The 22,639-nt window shown below is 39.4% G+C and overlaps 1 protein-coding gene across 2 annotated transcripts; it reads right to left on the reverse strand.

Annotated features, from left to right (window-relative positions):
• Positions 1-802: 802 nt before the first annotated feature.
• thrap3a (thyroid hormone receptor associated protein 3a) lies at positions 803-16,505 on the reverse strand. Of its 2 annotated transcripts, XM_082552248.1 has the most exons (11): positions 16,172-16,505; positions 11,180-11,324; positions 7,822-8,733; positions 6,531-7,202; positions 6,260-6,432; positions 5,957-6,068; positions 5,590-5,674; positions 4,232-4,413; positions 3,934-4,123; positions 3,659-3,802; positions 803-2,243 (listed from the first exon to the last, which is right to left on the reverse strand). In XM_082552248.1, the coding sequence occupies exons 2-11, from the start codon at positions 11,299-11,301 to the stop codon at positions 2,004-2,006; spliced, it is 2,832 nt and encodes a 943-aa protein (XP_082408374.1). In that variant the 5' UTR covers positions 11,302-11,324; positions 16,172-16,505; the 3' UTR covers positions 803-2,003. The 2 variants fall into 2 exon arrangements, with proteins under 2 accessions (XP_082408374.1, XP_082408375.1); XM_082552249.1 differs by lacking the exons at positions 11,180-11,324; positions 16,172-16,505 and adding an exon at positions 9,763-9,868.
• Between the last annotated feature and the right edge of the window lie 6,134 nt (positions 16,506-22,639).

Below are 22,639 nucleotides of genomic sequence, written 5' to 3' on the forward strand. Positions count from 1 at the left end.
ACACTATCCAAATGTTTAGGGAACGTTTTGGACGAATATCCCACTCTAGCCAAGCCTGGGAGGTATCTGATCGGTCACTATTTAGCAGTGTGACAAGGAGCTCCAATATGCAACCAAATAATACAAAAACACCATGAGCAATAGAAAGAAACTGGGCAGATGGAGTTAGGCTTTGTTTGTAAAGAATGTTGTATTAACCTAATCATTGAATGACAAATATCCAGAGTATTTAAAACATCCTTACTTTATATTTAGTGCCTTAATATTTTTTATTTCACTGTAGTGGTGAAAAATGAATCAATTAGTACAAACTGACAATTTTTACTTGGTGAATCCAGTCACTTTTGACTTCAACCTGCTCTGATACAGTGATTGGTTGATAGGTGTTTGGTTGAATGGGATGTGCACAGGCACACTGTAGCTTTAGGCTGGGTTGTTTATTCAACTCCCAGTGACTTACAGGGATTTGATTGCTTTGATTGAAACAGGTGATTTTGGCCTTTAGTCAAAAAAAAAACAAAACCATGGGTTGTAACCAAATCGGCTCCACCCTGATACACTCTTACCAATATTATGAAAGTAAAGTGCAAAGTGTGGTTCACTCATAGCACACAAACATAATATTTTTAGGCCACACCGACATAGGTACTTCTTATTGAATCATGAGCCAGCCTAAGTATGTTTAAGAGCCCCATGGTGTGTGGACCCTGGGAGCACCATCATTTCCATACACAGAGGTAAATAAAGATAACCTAAAAGACTGTAAAGATTCTTTTTAATTAAAGACACATACAGACAAATGTCAAAGTAATCAGTGTTTCTTTAATTTACAGTCTCTAAGAAAACAAAAACAAAAACAGTGACCACAACTATTTAAAATATGCAATATTCCCTAAGAAGTCAACCTTAAAATTTTAATCTGTAGGCCTATAACATACGCAAGTAAGACCAGTGCACCCACAGCAAGGTATACTTGTACTTGCATAAATGAGCCTAGAAACAAATAACATTGATATGCACAGAATAAACATTCCTGTTCTGTTTTACAAACTTGGATAGACTCTATACTAAAATTTTTAACTACTTCTCTCATTGCGTTAACAGTTGCACACAGTTAGCATCACTGCTAAAAATCTGTTTGGTTAAATAAAAGCTTGCAAACATAAAAATGACAATACAATCTATAGCAGTGAAAACAAATTCTCTGTTACAATCGAAGTCAGAATCCTGCGTGGCCAAGTACAAATACCAAAATTAAAGTCTTTGCAGAAAGAAAATCACTATCAATATTATACACTAAAGTGGTATCCAAAAACAAGCTAAAGCTACTATTCGGATAGTAAAATGTTTCACAAGCTTGTTAAAAGGCTTTTAGCTAGTGCTGTAAAATGGTTGTATGCTTTATAATGACAGACTGCAGGGCACAATCTATGACCCTGTGCAGTTTGGTCCCATTGTCAGATCAGTGTTATTTCTGCCAAATTGGCTGGACTGTGGTGTTTTATGTCATCACCAACAACATACTTATTGCTGAGACATAGCTCAGAAAAACATAACATATAGTCACTGTTTGCAAATTAAATTAGATTTTAATATATTTGCAGTACAATAATTTATCTTGTTGCCTAACTGATTTGATCAAAAATGTGCAGTTCTTTTTTGTGTTAATTCAAAATTGCAAGTTATTTTCTAACCATCCTAACCAAAAAAGTGTAAATATTAATATAATGCTGCGTGAAAGAGATTTTAATTTACCAAAATAAAGCAAAAGCATAAAACTTTAAACTTGACAAGAAACTGCATTTCACTCTTAAACAGCGCTTTTACTAGTCTTGATGTAGGAAATGGTTGTGTCAAGTCTGAAGAAATGAAAACAAAGTAATATGTTTCATAGGAATATCTTAAAACATTTAATCTGCATTTATTGATCCATTGGATAAAATCACTCAGTCAGATCTTGTGAGAACACAGAAGATACGATTTTCTGCAGATTCCTTTGCTACTCAGATGTTCTCTCCATCAACTTCTGCCCTTTTATGGTCCTGTTCTGTCTCTTCTCTCTGCATGCCACCTTGCTCGTCATTGACCTGGAATTTATCGAGGCCCCATTTTGGATAGATGATATTGGGACCTCCAGTGGCTTTGCGGATAAGGAACCTCGCTCTTCCGCGAGTTAAACTTCCCCTCCCTCGACCTCGATTGTCTGTCCACTTGGATTCTGACTCTTCATCTCTGTCATCGTGCTAAAAATGTGGGAGAATGTGAGAGACATATGTCAAGGCTCAAATTCAACACATTAAATGCTGAAGCTGAAAAACAATTTTTTGAAAAATCTATGTTAGCCCTATGATCAGCTAAATACCATTCAAAGGAGAGAGTAGTCAGTTTATTCACTAACCAGGCTGCTAGCTGTCGCTAGGTAAAATCAGCCACAAAGAGGGTGCTACACCAGAAATCTCCCTGTGACCCTTATGGTTACTAGCAGACTATAGCAATTTCTCATAGTTGCATTGAAGACTGAACATTCGTTACTACTTGCTGAGTGTTAGTGAAAAAGAGCAATGCAAACCTGAAGAACAAGAACAACTTTCCTTTTAAGGGTCAGATGTTTCTGGATTTTTGTTGCACTTTTAACAATTTCACTACTTCTCAGCTAGCAGTCGCTTTGTGGTTTGGCAAGCAAATTACAGGTCACCGTGGCAACTTCATAATATCAAATCAAATCACTTTTTATTCTCACATCACATGTGCAGGTACACTGGTACAGCACATGCGTGTGAAATTCTTGTGTGCAAGCTTCACAAGCAACAGAGGTGTGCAAAATGCAATACAATAACATAAGAACAATGCTAAAGCTGTTTGGTAGGGCACCATGCCTTCTTTGAAAGCACCTTTACTTTCATTGAGTGACTGCATGCAACCACTCACCAACTAGCTAGAGAAGATACATTTTCTTCCCTGGTGAGTTAAGGGGTTGACGACTCTGCTCTAGGCCTGCATGATTGGGTCGTTAGCAACTGATTTCACAATGACACCAGCAACCACTTGTTAACTTGTTGGGGAATGCACATTTTTCCACAGTGACCAGTGGTTGCCAGGAAGTTACTGGCAGGTCTATAACCCAGTGTAACTGAGGTATAAGTGGTTAAGCTGATGGATGGCTGAATGGACAGATTTTCACATTTTGAATTTGATGCCAACAATGTAGTAAAATCATGACAGGGACATGTTTACCACCATTTGCATCACCTCTTCTTTTAACAACCCTTCTAAGCATTTGGCAGCTGCTTGATATATAATTCCAGCTGGTCAACAGTTTAGTCCTCCTTAGTCATATTCATGGCTTCATAATGCTCCACATGTCGGACGAATAGATGTGGAATGCAGCCAGGCCGCTTTAGCACCGGGACTCATTTACTGTGGAGCCATGCTGCTATTAATAAACAGAATGGTGCCTGGGTGGTATCATACATTGCTTCAAAACCTGTATGTATTGTTCAGCATTTTTTCAGACCCTCAGTTTTCACTAGATGTGCAGTTTAAATGTTTGGCAAATAATTATATGCTTCTATTGTTTACATTTAACACAGCCTCTAAATATTTTCAGAAATCAAGGTTGACAAAATAAGGAAAGAGATAAGGAATGAGAAAACCTTACCAAGTAATATTTTTTGCTCTTGGGAGTATATTCTGGGTTCCAGTCTTCACTTTTTTGGTGTACAACCATGCTTACAGGATTACTGTGTGAAATGTTACCCTGATAGTTCCCTTTGCTCCAGTTCCTTCCACGTATTCTTACTTGCTATAATTGGAGAAAAAGAAAAAAATGCTCAAAATATGCAATACATAGCGATACATAGCAAACTGTCTATGATGGGAATTTTACATTATATTGTAGATATTACAACAAATCAAGCTTTTTATTGGCCTTACAAATCCTCCATGTGGATGTCCACTTTCAGCTGAACCTGATGATTCCCTTTGGCCCAGTCGGTTTTTATTAAAGTCTCCATTTTTTGAATCAGGTTTCTCTTGGGGTAAACCTTCATCTTTGTTAGATTTGGAGGATGAGGAAGATGAGGATGAAGTGGAGCGAGAACGTTTCTTCTTCTTCTTGCTTTTCCTGCACAAGGATTATCATGCAAGCAAATTCTTTACATGCAGCTGTTTATAGTGCAAGATGATTATGTCATCATAATGGTAGATACAAGTACAGAACAATTGTGCATACTTTGATTTCTTGTGGTATTTATGGAAGTTTTCCACAGATCTCTCTCTGCTAGAATCTGGGGAATCTCCCGCATCTCTTCCCTGATCCTCGTTATAATATCTTTCATGGGTCGAATATTTTTTACGGCGTTCAATATCCAAGCGAAGGTCCATTGGGTCACCCTTGATTTTTTCCCCTCCATCCTGAGCAAAATTAAAACAGAACACAATGTCGTGGATAGACTTTGGATTAGCATGTGGAGGGCTGTCAGTCTTCTCTGAGCTAAGCGGATTTGTAAACTAAATAGTGAAGTGCAGGGAAAAAGGGCAAAAACCCAGGTGACAACCAGCTGGCATGAATAAAACCAAGCTATTTTTGAGGGAATTTTGAGTGCATTTAATAGGCCAAGCCAGTAGTTTTGCATGTTTTTAGTGTTTCCTAAACATCTACTTTTCCAAATCTTATGTTTTGATGATCAAATTTTACATGACTTCCTGGTCACAAAAGTCTTCATAATTTCTTTAGATAGGTGGTTCAGCACAGTTAACATGTAGCTAGCCTTATCCATCCAATCTATTCAACAGCAATAAAATATCCAGCAACAGATTCACATATTTAAATTCCTAAACTTCAGCAACATCACATACTCGTGTTTTTCAAAACACAAAGGTTTGTTAAACTTTCAGGCCATAACAAGTTGAAATCATGTCATATCTTATCATATAGTATCATGAACCAACACCAATGGATGGCAGGAAGAAATCAGAAATCGGGTTTGGAAAACATGTGGGAAAAATGCCGAAGTGTAAACATGGATAAAACATGCAAAACCACCAGTTTGGCTCTTTCACAACAGTGACAGACAAGGCATGTGATTGTTCATGCTAATTTCAGTTTACTCAGTACTTAGTATTTCCTCTGCATGTTTGAGAGCTGACCAGATGTATCCATGCGCATCAATAAAGAAATACTATGATGGTTTACTCAGAATGTTAAGCAAGTAAACGTAAGCACAGGCACATGAAGTGCCTGCTGTTGGTTATTTCCGTTCCTTATTTTTTTAAAAGAATACTTACGAAGACGATTGCTTAGAGTCCCTTGAACAGCTTTGGCACTGAGGCTTCCATTTTTGACCTTATTTGATTCATTAGCCTTGGTCAGGCTTGTGCCCACAATACAACCCATTCACCATGTGAGGCGATATAACAAACAGCAAAGTCAAAGTGCCTTATTTTGCATTTGCTTTTCTTAGACTTGAGCATCTCCCTTCAAGGAAAGCCATGGGCTTTCAGAGAGTGCAGTCTAAAGGCATGTGGCTTTCTCACTTGTTTGAAGTTGTCTTATTCCAATATACTTCATACGTCAAAATGTTCAGTCACCTTGTAAGTGCCATCCTCTGAGCTTTTCATCGCCTCAAAAAGTTGAGGGTGTTTCTTAAAAGCACTTGGTGAAACATCGATTCGCCTGCAAGAAAGAAATCAAGATGGGATAAAAGAAATGCAAGACACGTGCCATAACAAACAAACGGTCAGCAACACTGAACTGGAAAGACAACACGAAACAGAAAAAAAGAAAACTGCTGGGAAAGTAAAACTGACCTCCACCAAGCATGAGAACAAATAAGCCAAGATAGTCTGTAGATTATCAGGGAGGAAAGGTGAGAAAAAATACCTGAAAGCTGTTAAAAGAGGAGGTGAAGCCACAGCACACTGAAGGTGAGAGGGGTCACTCAATAGGCGACTCTACCTGTGTATCTCTGGACTTTTTCTTGGCTTCATCATTTCCTTCTCTGCAGCTTGTCTTTGGTACAAGGTGAATCGCTCATTTAGAGTCATGCCAGAAGATGGAAAGTGCTGAGCTGATTTGGTAACAAAGTAAGAAGCAAAAGCTATGGTTACGTCACATTTTATTCAAGAGGCCATTGTGAATAATAATGCTGAAAATCAGTCAAGACAAATTATTTGATTGTTCTATGAATTTTGCATCATAGAGGGTATCGAGGGTAATGATTTGCAATCGCTCGATATGGTTTAGACACAGAAGACTCACCTTTGATGTGGTGAACAATGGTGACAATGTGCTGAGCAAACAGCTCAGAGGGACTTCTTTGTAACTGTGCAGCCTTTACATGCTGGAAGATGGAGCGAAATTCCTGATCCTTTTTAGAGGACTGCACAAGGTCCTGAGACAACTGTCGCTCTTCAGCTAAAAGATCTGACGAACTGAAATGATAAGTTCTTTAGTCTCTTGAATTTCTTTTGAATGAATAATGACATAACATTAAAAAAAAGAATTATTGAACCTATTGAACAAGGCTTACCTTATCAGGCTATCTCCAAGGAAATCCATTCTAACATTAAATTTTGCTTCCTGTTTTCTTGAGGACATGACAGGCGGGTCCTCTACTCTGACCTCAAACGTGTCTCTGTCAGAGTTCCTCCGCAATGGTGGTGTAGGAGATGGGATAGATAGAGATTCTGCCGTCTTCCTGGCTTTACAAATCAAGTCTGGGGACAGTTCTTTGAATTTTCCCGTTAACTCCCTTTTGGCAGCGGCAGTGGCTGCTGTTTTATCCTGCTTTCCACTGAGATAAAGCTCCTCTGCCGTGGCATCTTTGTCACTATTAGCAAACTTCTGCCATTTCGCAAAGCACTCTTCAAACTGTTCTCGGGCTGATGGAGCGACCTTGGTCTTTGGCTTATAGGACACTTCTCCATTATTCCAATTTTTTGGAAGTGATTTAAATTGAGGCTTAATGATCATCTCATCCTCTTCTTCCCCATCAGCAGACAGAAATGGTGAGGCTTTGAAAAAGCTGTTCAGAGACACTCCAGCATCATTATCCTCTTTGTATTTTCTTGATACAGAATCAGAGACAACTACAGAAGCTTTGCCATTTACTTTCTCTTGTTCCATTTCCATACAGTTTGCTTCTGCGTTCCTGGCATTTTCTGAAGCAGATTTAGCTTTAGCTTTAGCTTCCTCCCAAAACCTAAAGAAGGAAAAAGAGATAAAAAGCTCTGTCTAACTCGAAAACCTGATTGTGAGACAGCTGCAAAAATGAAAATAACAGTGAAATATAAGCATTTTTTATCAGGGAAGCACTTTAGTAATGAAAATAAAGAAGAAGAAGGATGTTGTTTTCACTTGGAAAACCTTTAGAATTCCTGTAAATGGATACAGTAGCTGAAGCTTGCAAAGTTTATAAAATGCAAATATGAAATGGTTGTGTAGTTTACCCAAAGTAAAGCTCAAATGAACCTGCTGTCCATTATTGGACTACCAAAAGTATATTTGTAATGGCTTCTGGTACATTTGCCTGATGTTGACTTTTTTTCATTGTTTATTGTCGCACCACTGTCTGCTCAGCTCTGATGCATACTCTGTTACATGTCCTGCACACACAGCCGAGCCAGGCTACTTATTTGTAATAGATTTCTAACTAATTTGTAACTATATTGCTGGAAAACCTAATCTATCCATTAATATGGAATCAAACCCAAAAATCCACAATCTGCATTATGTGAGGCTCCAAACAGAAGAACCAAACAACAATTTGTGTTTCAAGTTACTAAAAATTGTCATGAGTGTAAACATAAAACTGGTCTTACTTCCTGAATGCAATGGAGATTGCTGTTTTATCTCTATCCAGGTAGTCTTCTTTGGAGATGTCAAAGCTGGAAAGGATTTGATTTAGACCTTCATTTGAAGGTTTTTTAGCCGAGGATGAACCACACACCATCTGCCAGGTGGGGGTGCCATTGGGTGTGATGCCTGTGTTTTTAGTGGGGCTAGACTGGTTAGCCGTTTGGCTGCTCTGACCAACAGTAGCAGCAGAGCCTGCCAGCGGACTGTTTTTCTTTGGACTGCTGCTGTAGTTTGTCAGGCCTTTCCAGTTCCCCTCAGTTCTCCCACCGCCAGCACCTTCTATATCATCTCCTGCCAATAACTCAACACGCTCCCCTGACTCATCCTCTCCCTCTCCTCCCTTTTGAACGTCCTTGGAAGCCAGCTGCTCATCTTTCACATCTTTTGAGGTTTGGTTAGCGAGCAGGGAGGCCGGCCTGCATTTAGGAGAGGAGGAGTGTGATGAGGCAGAAGAATGCTGCGAGTGTCTGGATAAAGGAGAACAGGATTTGTCGGACTGGTGAGATTGACCATGAGGGGAGGTCCCACAGTGTTTCTGAGAGCGTCCTTGTGAATGGTTTTGATGTTGTTTCTGTTGCCAATGCTGTTGCTGTTGTTGTTTCTGATGATTTTGTTGCTGTTTTTGAGGATGCTGCCTGAAATTCTTCCAGTTCTGATGATAGTTGTTGTTATTGTAGCCACGTCCACCTCGTTGGTAGCGTCCACGTGGGAAGTAGCCCCGTCCTCGACCCCTGAAGTTATATGGCCTACGGAAGCCGCGGTGATAGCCCCGGAAGTCCCGGTTGTTCTGGTAACCTCGCGGATATTTCTTCTCCCGGTTATAGGATGGAGAATAAGATCTTGATCTTGACCTTGACCGAGACCGAGATCTAGAGCTGTGAATGAATAAAGAAGACAACGAAAACATTACGTTTATTTCTACAGAGTTTGATATAGATACATTTTCTCAATAATGTATTGCCTCCAAAATAGAAACAGTAGATCTTATGTGAAACAACACTACCAGAAACTATAAACCACCTACAATTAACAGTTTAGAGCTGAGACAGACAGATGCTTGGTTAATATAAAAGGGAAAAAGGTGGAGCATATTTGCTTTGGCTCAATGACATACAAAACTAGGAGTACTTGGATGATTGCTTACAACTGTTTAAAAAAAACAACGTTTATTGCTGGTCTGAAAAATTGAAATGACATATCTATTCATAACTATTCAAATTCTAGGGAAGTTTACAGAAGAAAAACACACAGCTCCTATTATTCAGGATCATTTTGAAAATAATAACAATCCTTAATATTTTGAAACAAATGTTTTGAAAATAATCCTTAAATTCTGTGACGATGTATAACACTTGAATATATGTTATTATGATAACACATGGAGAACACAACATGTTGCGGAGCATACTGCAAGGTCAGATTAGACCACAGGGTGGCGCTGCTGCACTTCCAATAAAAAGCCTTCCACAGCGTGCTAGCCTTGACTTTTTACCAGGGCTTCAGATTATAACAGTCTGTTCTTCAGTTTTCTCAAATCAGCAATTTAATCAGAACACCATGCTTTTAAAAGTACATTTCAACACTGTGTCCACAGCTGTCCACTGTCATATTTGAGAGTATAACTGTTTCAGACTTCAAAGTAGTAGTGCAAAGTATCTACTGCTACTTGTATTTAACTGCATCTTCAGCAGCTTTTATAAAGGATGCATTTCTCACCACCACCCTCCTAAAATGTTAAGAGTATGAAGTGATTTACAAATAATTTAAAATCTAAAAAATGCTGCAGAGCAAAAGTCTAGATTAATGAATTAAAGCTGTGCCAAAGTACATGCAAACATAATACTAAACTAGATAAATGAACTTAAATTTAAAAAAAAAAGAAATAAGAGAAGCATGTAACTCACCTAGTGTGCTTTCTCATTGGAATACAGAGGCAGTGCAATGAGCAGCACTGCACAGTGCGAGCTACAAATACTGCATCTCCTCTGCCCAGCTCTGGTGGAACAGGGAGTCACATGGACCGTATAAGGGTGGGAAATCTACTACTGCCTGAATTCTTTGACTCTATGCCTGCCAGTTAAAAGGGCTTTTCAGCACGTTTGGAGAGGATTAATGACAGAATATTGTGTCACACATGGCAAATCTGTTCCACCAAATTGTTGTGGATATTATTTTCTTTCAGCTTCCTGCTATGACTTGTCAGTGAGTAAAAAATCGGCCAAGCGAGAGCTCAGACCATGTACTTCTGTAAACTGTGGCTCTAATTACTAAGTGTGTTATAGCAAGATCAGGTAATGTTGGAAAGAAAGAGTTTAAGCTTCGCACTGGCAACATTTGACAACATGTTTCCACCCAGCACACTGTCAAACCTGCACCTTTAAATGCTCTTTAACCTGACAACTGTTTCTTGTTCTAACATGCTGCCCATGTAAAACATGCAGGAAATTAACTATTTATTTGTGCGTGCGTGCGTGCGTGCGTGCGTGCGTGTGTGTGTGCGCAGAGGGTGGGCGGGGATATGCTTTTTTCTGTTTTTGTATTTACATTTTTGTTGCTTTCAAACTTGTACAAAGGTGTGCATTCACACTTTTCCAGTCCTGTTTTGCCTTCCCACAAAGCCATTTGCACACGTGCAAGGTAGCTTCAGGAAGAGTAGACCATTAAATTCCTTCCATAACTCTTATTTATGCTAATTTTAATACAAGCTGTAACACTGCCAGGAAATGAGCTAGCCTGTCATTTTATTGCCATCCGGGCGTCACTCTACCAGTAGCGGCAAAGGCATCAGACTGAAGCCTTACTGTTTCTTACGAAAGCACATCAAAGTCAGCAGAAAACCCTTCAGTCAAAGCTTCACGAAATAAAAGCACATCAACAAAATGCCTTTCAAAATACTGTGAAATGTGGTACAAAACATTCCCATATGCCACTGTGCAATATTATATTAGACTACCTTAACTAAATTCACTAACCGGGAGCTGAACTCTCAAATATTAATTTCCTGTGGATACAGAGCCTGACTCAAGAGTTTGGGTAGGACTCAAAGGCTCTAATATGCTCCACCAGCTCTGTCTATTCATGTGAAAACCAAACTCTTTAAATCCTACAGATGGCAATCAAAGATACACAAAAATACACAGTGTGTTTCCAGTCAGCCACAATAAGATTTGCTACACAAAACAGATGAAAATGGATCTCAAGAATGAGTTTTTAAATTTTACTTTAACAACACAGATCTGGCAACTAGGGTGGAACTTTAGCAATCAAGGCAAATGCATGTTATCCGCTAACAAGCTGTTGCAAACGGAAGATCGCTCGTACCTATAGCGGTGCTTCCTGGACCGAGACCTGGAGCGACTCCTGGAGCGGGAGGTGGAACGGGATCTTGACCTGGACCTCGAGCGGCTCCGAGATCTCGAGGCTGATTTTGTGGATCTGGACATCACTGCACTCAGCCTACCTCTAGCTGTGACACAAAAATGTTTTACAGTCAAGTTAGGATTGCTGAATATGTATACGGTGCGCCTGTTTAAAAAAGAATTATGACATCACCTGTTCATTTGCAGGAACAATTGGATGAACAATAAAAGAAAGGATAAACAAATTTCAGGAAAGCTGGGTCAAAAATCCCTTAAATGAAAATGTCCAACAGAGATAAACCTTCCAAAATGAGCTTCAAAAACAGTCTTAAAGAAAAAGCTGCATGAAGAAAAACAACAGCTGTGAAAAAGGAAGAGGCCAATCTGTAATAGTGTAAGGTTTAAACAGAAGGAGTTTTATTTATCTCACTCATCATTTGCATAGAGGGCTGTCTTCTATCAGTCACCTGACTAGTTTTTTTTTTCAGCTAACCAAAAATATTATAAAACAATTATTCAGAAATAATAATATAATGATAATATAATATTATTATGATAAATAATAATATAATATACAGTTATTAGTATGATAGATTGTTTTTCAATTTCCTTATCACAGAAGACCTGCAGAGCAACATAAAATAACTTAAAACTGGTGACAGAAATGTTGTGTCTCAGTTGACCGTGCAGAAGAAAAAGTTGCCAGTTTTTTAATAAGGCAAAATAATCGAGAAGACAAACCACCAAATTCAGTACTATTTGTATTCCTTTGGGTGTTTGACACTAACATACCTCTAAATATACCTACATACAACATATATATATATATATATATATATATATATATATATATATATATATATATATATATATAGGGAGAGAGAGATATGTTGTATATGTTGACCAGACTCACTGAGTGTATGAAATATACAACAAACATCAAGCACTCATATAAAATGAGTGTAGAAACAGAGATATTCATAAATATTAAGATAAATAGATAAATATAAATATAGGTATAAATATACATATACATATAAAATATAGAAATATAGAGACATTTATATATTAAGATGTGCTAGAGATGCTGCGTACAAGGGCTTATTTTGAGGAAGTCATAAAAGCCGTGCTAAACATGTTAAATGCAAAAGCTGCTACTTGCATTTTTACACCACAGCATCGTATGTAATCAAGTGTAAATCTATTCACATAAAATGCATGGTAACACAAGCCTCGTTTAGTGGTTTTTTTTGTTTTTCCCCTTTTCATAACTTATTAAGAGCTTTCGTTACTGTTACACTTGCCCCTTGCCCGATCCTTTGTTAAATATTTAACCTACACCATGCCCAGCTAAAACCAGTTGATTTCCTCTGCAGCTACATAGAAATTTGCTTGTGGTTAATGCTCTGCTGTGAATCCGACACCACAGAGATGTTCTCACTGGATGTTCTCACTACATGGTCTGCACACACCGACCTCAATGTACATTAAACTTCAAAGGATGACTCTTCTGAAATCAGGGCTATGCTTGCAAACTTCCCGAATTGCACTTTCATAGTGAGAGGAGGAGTTTAGTAAGAGTCTAGTTTATTCCCTTCCAAGGCCCACAGGGCAATATCTGTGCCATATGATCCACAGAGTACAGTAAAAGCTAGGGATCAAATAATTGATCTTTCATTATGAGAATCATCTTCAGAGATTTAGGAAGGAGGAAATTGCAAGCTACACATGGCATGGATTACAAAAGCACCGAATGCTATCACATGGTAGTCCCAGCGTGCATCCCCACTACTATTTTGGAGAGTATCGAAATAGATCCAATCCCTCCCACCCCCACCCAACTCTTTCACGTGCTCTATGAACTTCCCACTTCCCTCATTTCTGGCAGCTTGTTTTTTGGCTTTCAGACAATAATTTCCTGAACGTCCAACCTAAATAAAGAGTTAACGCTGAGTTTAGCCTAATGTACACATTTCAGCAAAGGCAGACAGATGTGGTTCTTTGCAGCATCTGGTGGCTAAACAGTAAAATCAGTTACTTTTTCATATTAGCTTTTGAATGAGTTTCAGCAGAAACTATGCACAAAAGATCTCTACAAAGCTGTGGTTACTCATTGCATTAAGACTGCATTATTAACACACCACAACCTCATTTCAGCATCACGTATGCATAAAATTAGATGTGTGACCATAACATTGTTTTTCCCTGTAGCTGGTAGAATAAGACAACGAGATCTGTTTTGATAGCGTCACCCTGAAAGTTCAATTGATAACCAGCTGCAGCTGTCTGTGCTCCACAATGTGTGGTCGACAGTCTAATCACTGAGATTGCACCCTCTTGGAAAGGCAGGAGGCAGTAGGCCTTTAATCACTAACTACTAGATTTCTGAACACCATTACTCTTACTGACACACATGCATGCAAATCCACACAAATGTTATTACCAGTATGTTTTTGTCTGCTTCCTCATCCATATCCTAATAATGAATCTATCTATTTGACATAGCCACTACATTTGTGTCAACAACTTAGATTATTTTCATTATTTGTTTGCTCATAAGCAAATTCAAGGTTAAGGTCTAACCTGAGTCTTACTGGTTTCAATCCAGAGTTTTGAAGGGGGTTTTCATAGCAAGGTTTCTGTAACAAACACATCAGGAACAGCATGCAAAACTAGAAAAGCAGGTCTGCAGTCCAACTGCTAGAGAAGCAATGATGGTGAAGCGCGTGTAGAACGATGTGCTAAATAGACGTGCTCGAAAAACATTAAAATGTCTGTTTAACACTGTCTGGTATTCATGTGGATACACACACACACACACAAACACACATGCTATTAAGGCTCCCCTTGGAGCAGTGAATGACAGCTGTGTAATCCTCATCAGCTGTTTATTTCATATAACAGCAAAAGTAGCTCTGATAAACAATGGTACAGCAACATGATACATAGCTCAAAGCATATGAGAAGAAACGCTCACTCATCTGCCCTATCATTAAGACTACCATGCCACAGTGGCAGCTGGAATCACATTTGCTATCTATATATGCCCCCAAGACACTCTTCTCTCTATTTCTGAAAAAGCCACAGCAACTGTCACTGGTACAGTGTTTGGTTATTGACGTGTGGCAGTCCCTCTTAGTATTCCCTCCAGGCGCTTCACAGAGCAGTTGATGGATAACAAAGTCACTGGCAGCACAATTTAAGTTTGGGATTAATAGTTGCGCTTTCTTAGGAGGTTAATATCTTAAAAAAAAAGAGAAAGACTGTTTCTCTAACAGTTGTCTGACATTTGTTTGTCATTAAGGAGCTACTGTTGCTGCTCGAAAGACAAATGAGATTTCCTGCAGCATTATTCTCTAGTAATGATCAACAACGATAGATCAGGACGCTGTTCGACTTGGCACTGAGCTTTACCACAAGCAGCTTCAGCTAGCTTTCTGCAAAGCACTAAACACACGTCACACGAGGGGGAAATTTTGTTTTAAAGTATTTTTTTCGTGCAGTTATACTGTCATGACAACAATCGGTAGTTTAGAGACTAACAAATGCCACTGAATAGCGTTTTTGGCACATATACACCTGCCTGTAAAAAAATGGCAGACGGCAGAGTGTCACAGTGGCATCCTTACAATCACATGCTTGCAGTTGTCTGTCATCACCACAGTAATGGACCTCTCCCGCATACAAGGGGGAGCTCATCAGCAAAAGGTCCTCTCTATTTTGGTAAGTTGGGACCAGCCTGGAAAATCATGAGTTATACATTTACCTTATATTTCCAAAATACACTCAGCTGTTGTTTATGTTCTTGTGGGCTGGAATCTCCATACAAACCCAGCGGCACTGCGTTTGTTTTTGTTGTTAATTAAGTGGTAGAATGTTTTCATTTCTAATTTATTTGAGCAAAGGTTATTACAGCAATCTGTAAAAAGTAGTAGTTTCTATGCTCATTAAATACAACATAAAAGAAGCCACCACAGTGATGGCAATCACAGAGATAGAGTTCACACAATATCGAAAAGGAAACTAAATTATTTGTTATGTCATGTTATTCCCGGACAGCATATTTGGACACGGCACACCTTTGTGTTGTCAGTGTCTGTGTGTGTATGTGTGCTTTGTTTGCTAAGAAGGCTCAACCTCATAGAGGATGCCACAGTACAGCAGGATACAGGCTTGGTAGTATTTTCAAACCTTTTTTTTTTTTTTGCCTCTGTGGTCCATAGAAATAGATTCAAGCTGGATCTCAAACCCCAAACAGACAACTACAGACGCAGTTCTTTCTGCTATATATGACTTGGCAGGCTTGATTCCAGTTTGGAGCTGTTTACTGTAGGTGGAGGGACAGCTTAGAGAAACGTGTAATCACAAAAGTCATTCTTTCATTGGGCTAACCACCAAAGACAACAGTCAGTCATCTGGTGAAATTAAATGGCTCACTTTACTTTAAGTCCCCATTAAATCTATGGTGGTCTGAGGACGCACGTTGGGAACCTAAAAAAGGCTTCAGGGCTCTAACAGTGACAACCACTATATGCATCTTCAGATCATTTAGTGACAGGGGTGAGAGGCATATCCTCAACGAGACAGTCAATGCATTTCTGTGGCCTAGAAAACATTCATATACGCAGAAAAATTGGTCATTTAAACCAAGAGAAAGACAATACATCGTGATAAGGAATAGACTTCTGATGTTTTATTTGCTTAATTAATATTTACAGCCTTGTTTGAAATGGCGGTTTATTCGCCGAGAAGGAACTTCACTTCGCGGCAAAGAAATTCATAGTTTTTTTCTTTTTTTGTTGCGACAGATGATTCATGTGCTGCTCAACTTCCCCTTCACTTACTGTATTGTATCGTATTACACTTCACTGCCTCTGAAAATTATAATATTTCTATTACCTCTATTCGCTCTTCAAAAAACTGTTGCTAAAAAATAGGAAAGACTAAGACTTACCGGGTCGGCGTTATATTTCAGTGTTGTCGCGTCACATTCAGGAACCCTGGTAAAATATAGTAGAAATGAGTGCAGGCTTTTACTCCTTGGCGAACTCGTCTCTTCTATTGTACCCGACGGTGTGTATGTGTGTATGAGTGTGTGTGTGTGTGTGTCTGCGGTGTTTAGAGGGAGGGTGTGTGACAGCTCCGTGCTGCTCAGAGGTTCATATTTCCTTCCGCCTTCTCGCCACGATTTGTCAAAACACCTTCGCTACCTTGCAGTGAATGAGATTGGAGTTCTGTAGTCAGTGGGTTAGGATTAGGCTAATATGTCTGCTGTCCTTTTAATACGATCGTTTTTGTCACTAAAGCCTAATCCACGACTACAATTCACTGCGCTAAGCTTGTGTTCCTACAGTTTATTATAACTCCACTGTGCAGGTCTTATATTTGACCGGGGGGGCTTCATTTAGGGACTTATCACTCGTTTTGAACGCTAACCAGCTAGTTAACAGCATGAGTACTGAAATCTGTTTTCTACTGCTTGTATTTTCAAGCGAGCCTGAACAGGTAATACTATGAAGTGATGTGTGCTGCCTGTGTCTTTATCATTCCGGTACCGTATAATTCTCCGCTAATATCAGTCTGGTTTTAAAAAACTCCTTTAAAAAAAGTTGCCCTTTTCGCAGCAATAACTGATGATTTAAAAGATGGATGTGGTGGATCATAAAGTCGACCACTTGGATACATATTCCAACTTTAGCTGTCTTTTGTAGAGCGCCTCAAGTGGACACTGTAGGAATAGCAGGCTTTGGCCTTATCTTTCAGCTCTCGTGGTTGGCGCATAGTTTAAGCACTGAATGTTAGGTGCATGGCCAGTTTGACTGACAAGTGGATGCGGAAGCAGGCACCTGTAGCTAATTTTGGTCATGAAACTAGCCCTTGATTGTGGTTGTGGTGCTCTTCAGAGCATTTTGAATGCAATTCCAGGGCAAATAAAATGGGATTCTTCGCGGTTAATCGCACTAACTACACACACAAGGGTCAGTGCTCGAGCTTTTGTAAGAAAAACTTTGAATTATATTTTTATGCTACTTAGCACTAAACCGCAAACATTTGCACCTGTGTTGCACTCTTAGAATCTATTGATGCACTTTCCTATACACGTTTGCTACCATCAGCTGATATGATGCTCAATTAAGTGTCCACTTATGTTTAAAAATAAAGTCTCCTGTCCTTTCCAGATAATTCAAAAGCAATTGAGCGACTGAAGATTAAAATTTTGTATGTGAAACACACATAAGGTCCATTTCACTCCATATTTGATGAACTTGTTCAGTAAATTGAACCAGTAATTCCTGCAAATGCATTTGTAGTTGGCATAAAGCAACCACTGAAGAAACTAAGGGTGAGCCAACAATAAAAATAAAAGTGTGACGTATTATTTTCAGGGGACAAATTCAGTATTACTAAATAACCTGGCTTGTAATCGATTATTGTGAAATCAGCCCGGCTGTGAGAAATGCTGTTTTGAGTCAGCCCAACATAGTGAGTTTCATAACAACGGAGGAAAAAAAGGAGGACTGGCATTGGAAACAAAGTCTAATGGATTGCAGTTGTATGTATGACTAAGTCACTGGGAACAGAGGATCCATTCAGCTCCCTGAATGTTAATGAGATTCAGGTCATCTGTGCAATATTAAATAGAAGAAGTGTTTCTGACTTTATTGATATTAATTTAAAATAAAGACAATCTATGGTTTAAATATAAAATTAATGGTATGACTGATATGATATGTAGGACTGGATCTCTCAGGTTTTCCTTTTTAACCACTGATGATTTCCGACATCCACAAGCATTTATGTTTCATTTTTCCCATTAGCATTATAAAATATATACTAATATTAACACTTTTAAAATCTTACATTAACCTCTTTATCTATAACATTTTGCTTTTGATGTTATTTCTTGAATCTTTAGCACATAATGTAATATGCTGTATAGTACTAACTGTCAGCTGTTTTAAGGGAGTATCTTGGATGCATTTATTTATTTTTTATTACAGACTAATTATTCACACAACCCATCAATTCTGAGCTGAGGAGCATCCAAAAAGTCAAATAAAATAAAAGTCTAATTTCAACAGGTCATCGATAGCACACACTGCCTGTTTGAAGACCTGCTTCCGTACCAGTAATTGTGTGAATGCCTCACAGCATTCACACAATTGAGATCCTGTTTCTCTTTATTCTTTATCTTTTATTATTCTATTTGCTCCGTTTCTTTGCCGCTTAACTACTCCCTCAGTTTTCAGTCGATTTTCACCGTTCAAACTTTCAAACTGCTATTTCTGCTTTCGACTGCTATATCTTTTGGTGATGGTAACTTTTATACTTTTTGAGATATTCAGCTTTTTATGCCATTTTTTGGCCCATTTTGCTGACAGGGACCACATTATCAGAGTGATCACTAGTTTTGCTTGCCAGGCTGAGCCATGTTTTAGCTCAGTGATATGAGCACCCGTTCTCAGACCAGGAGGCCCGGGTTTGAATCCCGCTTATGGCATCATTTTTTTTCAGTTAACACTTCAACTGTTTAAACTCTTTTCCACAAAAATTTCAGCTTTTTCACCTCTTTTTAGCAAAATTTTCAGTTTTTCACTACTTTTCAGCACAAATTCCAGCTTCTTGAGTTGTTTTTAGCACAAACTTCAGCTTCTTTTCCTCTTTTCAGCAGAAAGTCTGCTGAGTCACCTCTTTTCAGTACAATTTTAAGCTTTTTCACCTCTTCTTAGCACAATTTTCATCCTCTTCTGTTCTTATCAGCACAATCTTCAGCCTTTTCACCTCTTTCCAGCACAATTTAGCTTCTACTGCACAGTGCACGTTTTTTTTCTCTCATCATATCTTTGTTTGAGATTCTAATTGGTTTGGCGCAGTGGCGTGAGATCTGGTAGCAAGGGTTTGAGTACTACATGTGACAGATGCTGCACATCTTCCCTGCTTAGATGTAATCTGCTTTCTTGACACTCTTCAGTGTAGTCTTTCAAATAAAGCAGTTTTCAGCAGAGTTCAGCTTCTACACAGTGTTTTCAACAGATAGCTCTCCTTCTGCTGTTTTCAGATTCCGCTACACAGCATTCACACTGCATTTTCGCAGGAAATGCAGCATTTTCTAGTTTTATTTTATTTTATTTTATATTATTATTAGTCCTTTATTTATCCAGGTAAAAAATCTCATTGAGTTTAAAAATCTAATTTCCAAGAGAGGCTTGGCATCATGGCAACAAAATCAAAATACATGTACTACATAAGCATACAACACTTAAAACAAATACAATATCCTGTGCAGATGTCGAAGAAGTATATCTTTCATACTCATCTGATCTATCCAGGTTAGCTATTTAATAGGAATTCATGAGAAGGTGTATTTGCAATGGAAATTCTTTCAACCATTAATGCGCCACTGTGTGCACATATTGCCTTGCACATCCTGCTCATTTGACTGATTCAAAATACGACTACCAGGAAAATAACACAGCAGAATAGTTGTGGTAGGTCAAGTAAAGTTGGGATCATTAAACATCAGTGTGACTGGATGATGCGAGCAAGATAATACAGGAAGTGGTGTGTTTGCTTGTTTTTGGTTGGTGATGTAAAAGTGACTACTGAGTTTGTCAAAGCCCAGTGCTTATCTTGCAGATAAGACTATCTCTAAAAAAGCTAAGCAAATGACTCAGAGGAGCTAACATTTGTTCAGCAGTGTGTACTCAAAAAAGATGTGCACATATTTGTTAGAAAGTATTTTCCTGTTTTCCAAACATAATATCGGGACTTATTTACACCCAAACTTAGGACAGTTATCCTGCCGTTTAGAATAGAATATAATTCAACTTTATTGTCATTGCACATGTCACAAGTACAAGGCAACGAAATGCAGTTTGCATCCATCCAGAAGGGCTTTAGCCATGATATAGATATATTACAGAAATGGGTCTGTTATACGTATGAGGGTGCAAAAATGGGTTTACTATGGGTATGTTATAATGTACATGGTATGAAGGTATGTTATGAATATGCTATAAGTATGTACAGGCTGTAGTGGGTATACAAGCTATGTACAGGCTATGAACAGAACAGGATATAAATATGAAACTATACAGGAATATGGAAGTTATAAACAGTTGTAAACAGTTGTAGAATTATAATTATTGTATTGTACAGGATGATTGTTTATACAGAAGTGCAGTTAAGATAAGTGAAATATGTGGCTACTTTCTACAGAGGCTATATAAAGTGCTAGTGGTTGTGGGTGTGTGTATGTTCAGTCCATTATTTTAACGTGGGTCAGATGTCGGCAGAGTTCAGGAGTCCGACAGCTGTGGGGAAGAAGCTGTTCCGGTACCTGGTGGTCTTAGTCCGGAGGCTCCTGTAGCGCCTCCCAGAGGGCAGGAGGGTGAAGAGTCCATGTGATGGGTGACTAGGGTCTTTGATGATTTTCCCAGCACTTTTCAGACAACGCTTCCTGTAGATGTCAATTATGGCTGGAAGTGGTGCTCCAGCGATGCGCTAGGTAGTTTTCACGACCCTCTGCAACGCCTTCCAGTCCGAGACAGAGCAGTTCCCGTACCAGACTGTTATACAGTTGGTCAGGATGCTCTTGATGGTGCAGCAATACAAGTTCACCAGGATGTCTGAGGACAGGTGGTTCTTCTTCAGAGTCCTCTGGAAGAAGAGGTGCTGGTGAGCCTTCTTGACCAGCTTGGAGCAGTTGGTCGTCCAGATGAGATCCTCGGAGATGTGGACTCCCAGGAACTTGAAGCTGCTCACACGCTCCACAGCCGTCCCTTTAATGTAGATGGGTGGATGTGGGTCAGCATTCCTCCTGTAGTCCACGATGAGCTCCTTGGTCTTCTCTGTGTTGAGCAGCAAGTTGTTTACGTCGCACCACTCAGCCAGACGATCCACCTCCTCCCTGTAGGCGGCCTCATCGTTGTCATTGATGAGGCCAATCACCGTGGTGTCATCTGCAAACTTAATGATGGTGTTGGAACCATCGGTAGGTCTGCAGTCGTGGGTGAAGAGGGAGGAGAAGAAAGGGCTCATCACACAGCCTTGTGGTACACCGGTGTTCATTGTGATTGTAGATGAGCAGTGGTTATCGACATGTTGGGGCCGGTTGGTTATCAGTCTCTGGGGAAAACTACACATTTTCCTAATTGCAACAGCGAGATCGAAATTAACATATCACTTAACAGCAAATTACACTTTTTATTATACAATAATTTTTGGAAGTTAACTGCTGCACAATTAAAATATTCAGTATGAAATGGTGTCATGGGTATTTCTGCAGTTGGAAAAAGCAACGCACCAACATTCATGATTTAGTATGAACAAGAGATTTGTTTGACTTTGTAGCCAGCAGTATTCATCAGAAACTTTACACAGATGTTTCCCCAAGGATGAAATCATATTTACTTTGGTGGTCTTCTTACTTTTCCTCTAGCACCATAATCAAGATTGCATTTGTGGCTTTGAGTGACAGGATTTCGAGGAACCATTTCGACAACCACTGGAAGGCCTGCCATGAACTATGGACCAAATATTTCCACTTCCACATGCATTTCCGTGAATATAACCAACTGAAAAAACCTCCCAGCTAACCTAAAGCAGGAAACAATATGTTAAAATATGTAAATAAGTACATAGATAATAACCATGAAAATGTATTCCCTGACAGCGTATAACATCGACAACCCGCTGAGATGGCCTTCCTTTAGCACCTACTCAGTGTGCCCTGTGGCCCCTTCTCATCCATCTCTCTCAGCAGCTCTGCATCATATCACCACTGTCCAGACACCAGGCAGGTTATTTTGGGCAATCCCTCTGACACCACCTTCTCGCTCTGCGCCTGGATAAAAGCATTCATACTCCTCCCACTTTAAATCCTTCCCACCTGTTGGAGCTGTCCGTCTCGTTGCTGACATGCCTGAACACATAGAGCTTTAACATTACTCCTAATAACTGCACTTAAAATCCCCCGGAGGTGTACTGTGAACGCTTGCGAAGTCATATGTTACACACAGATGGCACATGTAAAATGACCTGATCTCTCTGTCTATTTGAGCTGCGCTGGAGTGTGTTTGTTTTTTAAAAATACACCAGCTGTTCCACAGTTCAAATATTAATGGGATATAGCATAGATATTTCTTTTTCAAGGTAAATCATGGCGATCGTGGCTCAAGAGTTGGGAGTTTGCCTTGTAATCGGAAGGTTGCTGGTTCGAGCCCCAGCTTGGACAGTCTCGGTCGTTGTGTCCTTGGGCAAGACACTTCCCCCGTTGCCTACTGGTGGTGGTCAGAGGGCCCGGTGGCGCCAGTGTCCGGCAGCCTCGCCTCTGTCAGTGCGCCCCAGGGTGGCTGTGGCTACAATGTAGCTTGCCATCACCAGTGTGTGAATGGGTGGATGACTGGATATGTAAAGCGCT

The sequence above is a fragment of the Aulonocara stuartgranti genome (genome assembly GCF_965226115.1).
Source record: "Aulonocara stuartgranti genome assembly, chromosome: 11".
In the NCBI taxonomy this organism is placed as follows: domain Eukaryota; kingdom Metazoa; phylum Chordata; class Actinopteri; order Cichliformes; family Cichlidae; genus Aulonocara; species Aulonocara stuartgranti.

Excerpts from the sequence above, each read along its gene's own strand:
- thrap3a (XM_082552248.1), bottom strand. The coding sequence starts at position 11,301 with ATGTCCAGATCCACAAAATCAGCCTCGAGATCTCGGAGCCGCTCGAGG. Across the intron at positions 8,734-11,179 it reads TCCAGGAAGCACCGCTATAG|CTCTAGATCTCGGTCTCGGT; the intron begins GTACGAGCGATC and ends ATTCATTCACAG. Across the intron at positions 7,203-7,821 it reads ATCTCCATTGCATTCAGGAA|GTTTTGGGAGGAAGCTAAAG; the intron begins GTAAGACCAGTT and ends TTCCTTCTTTAG.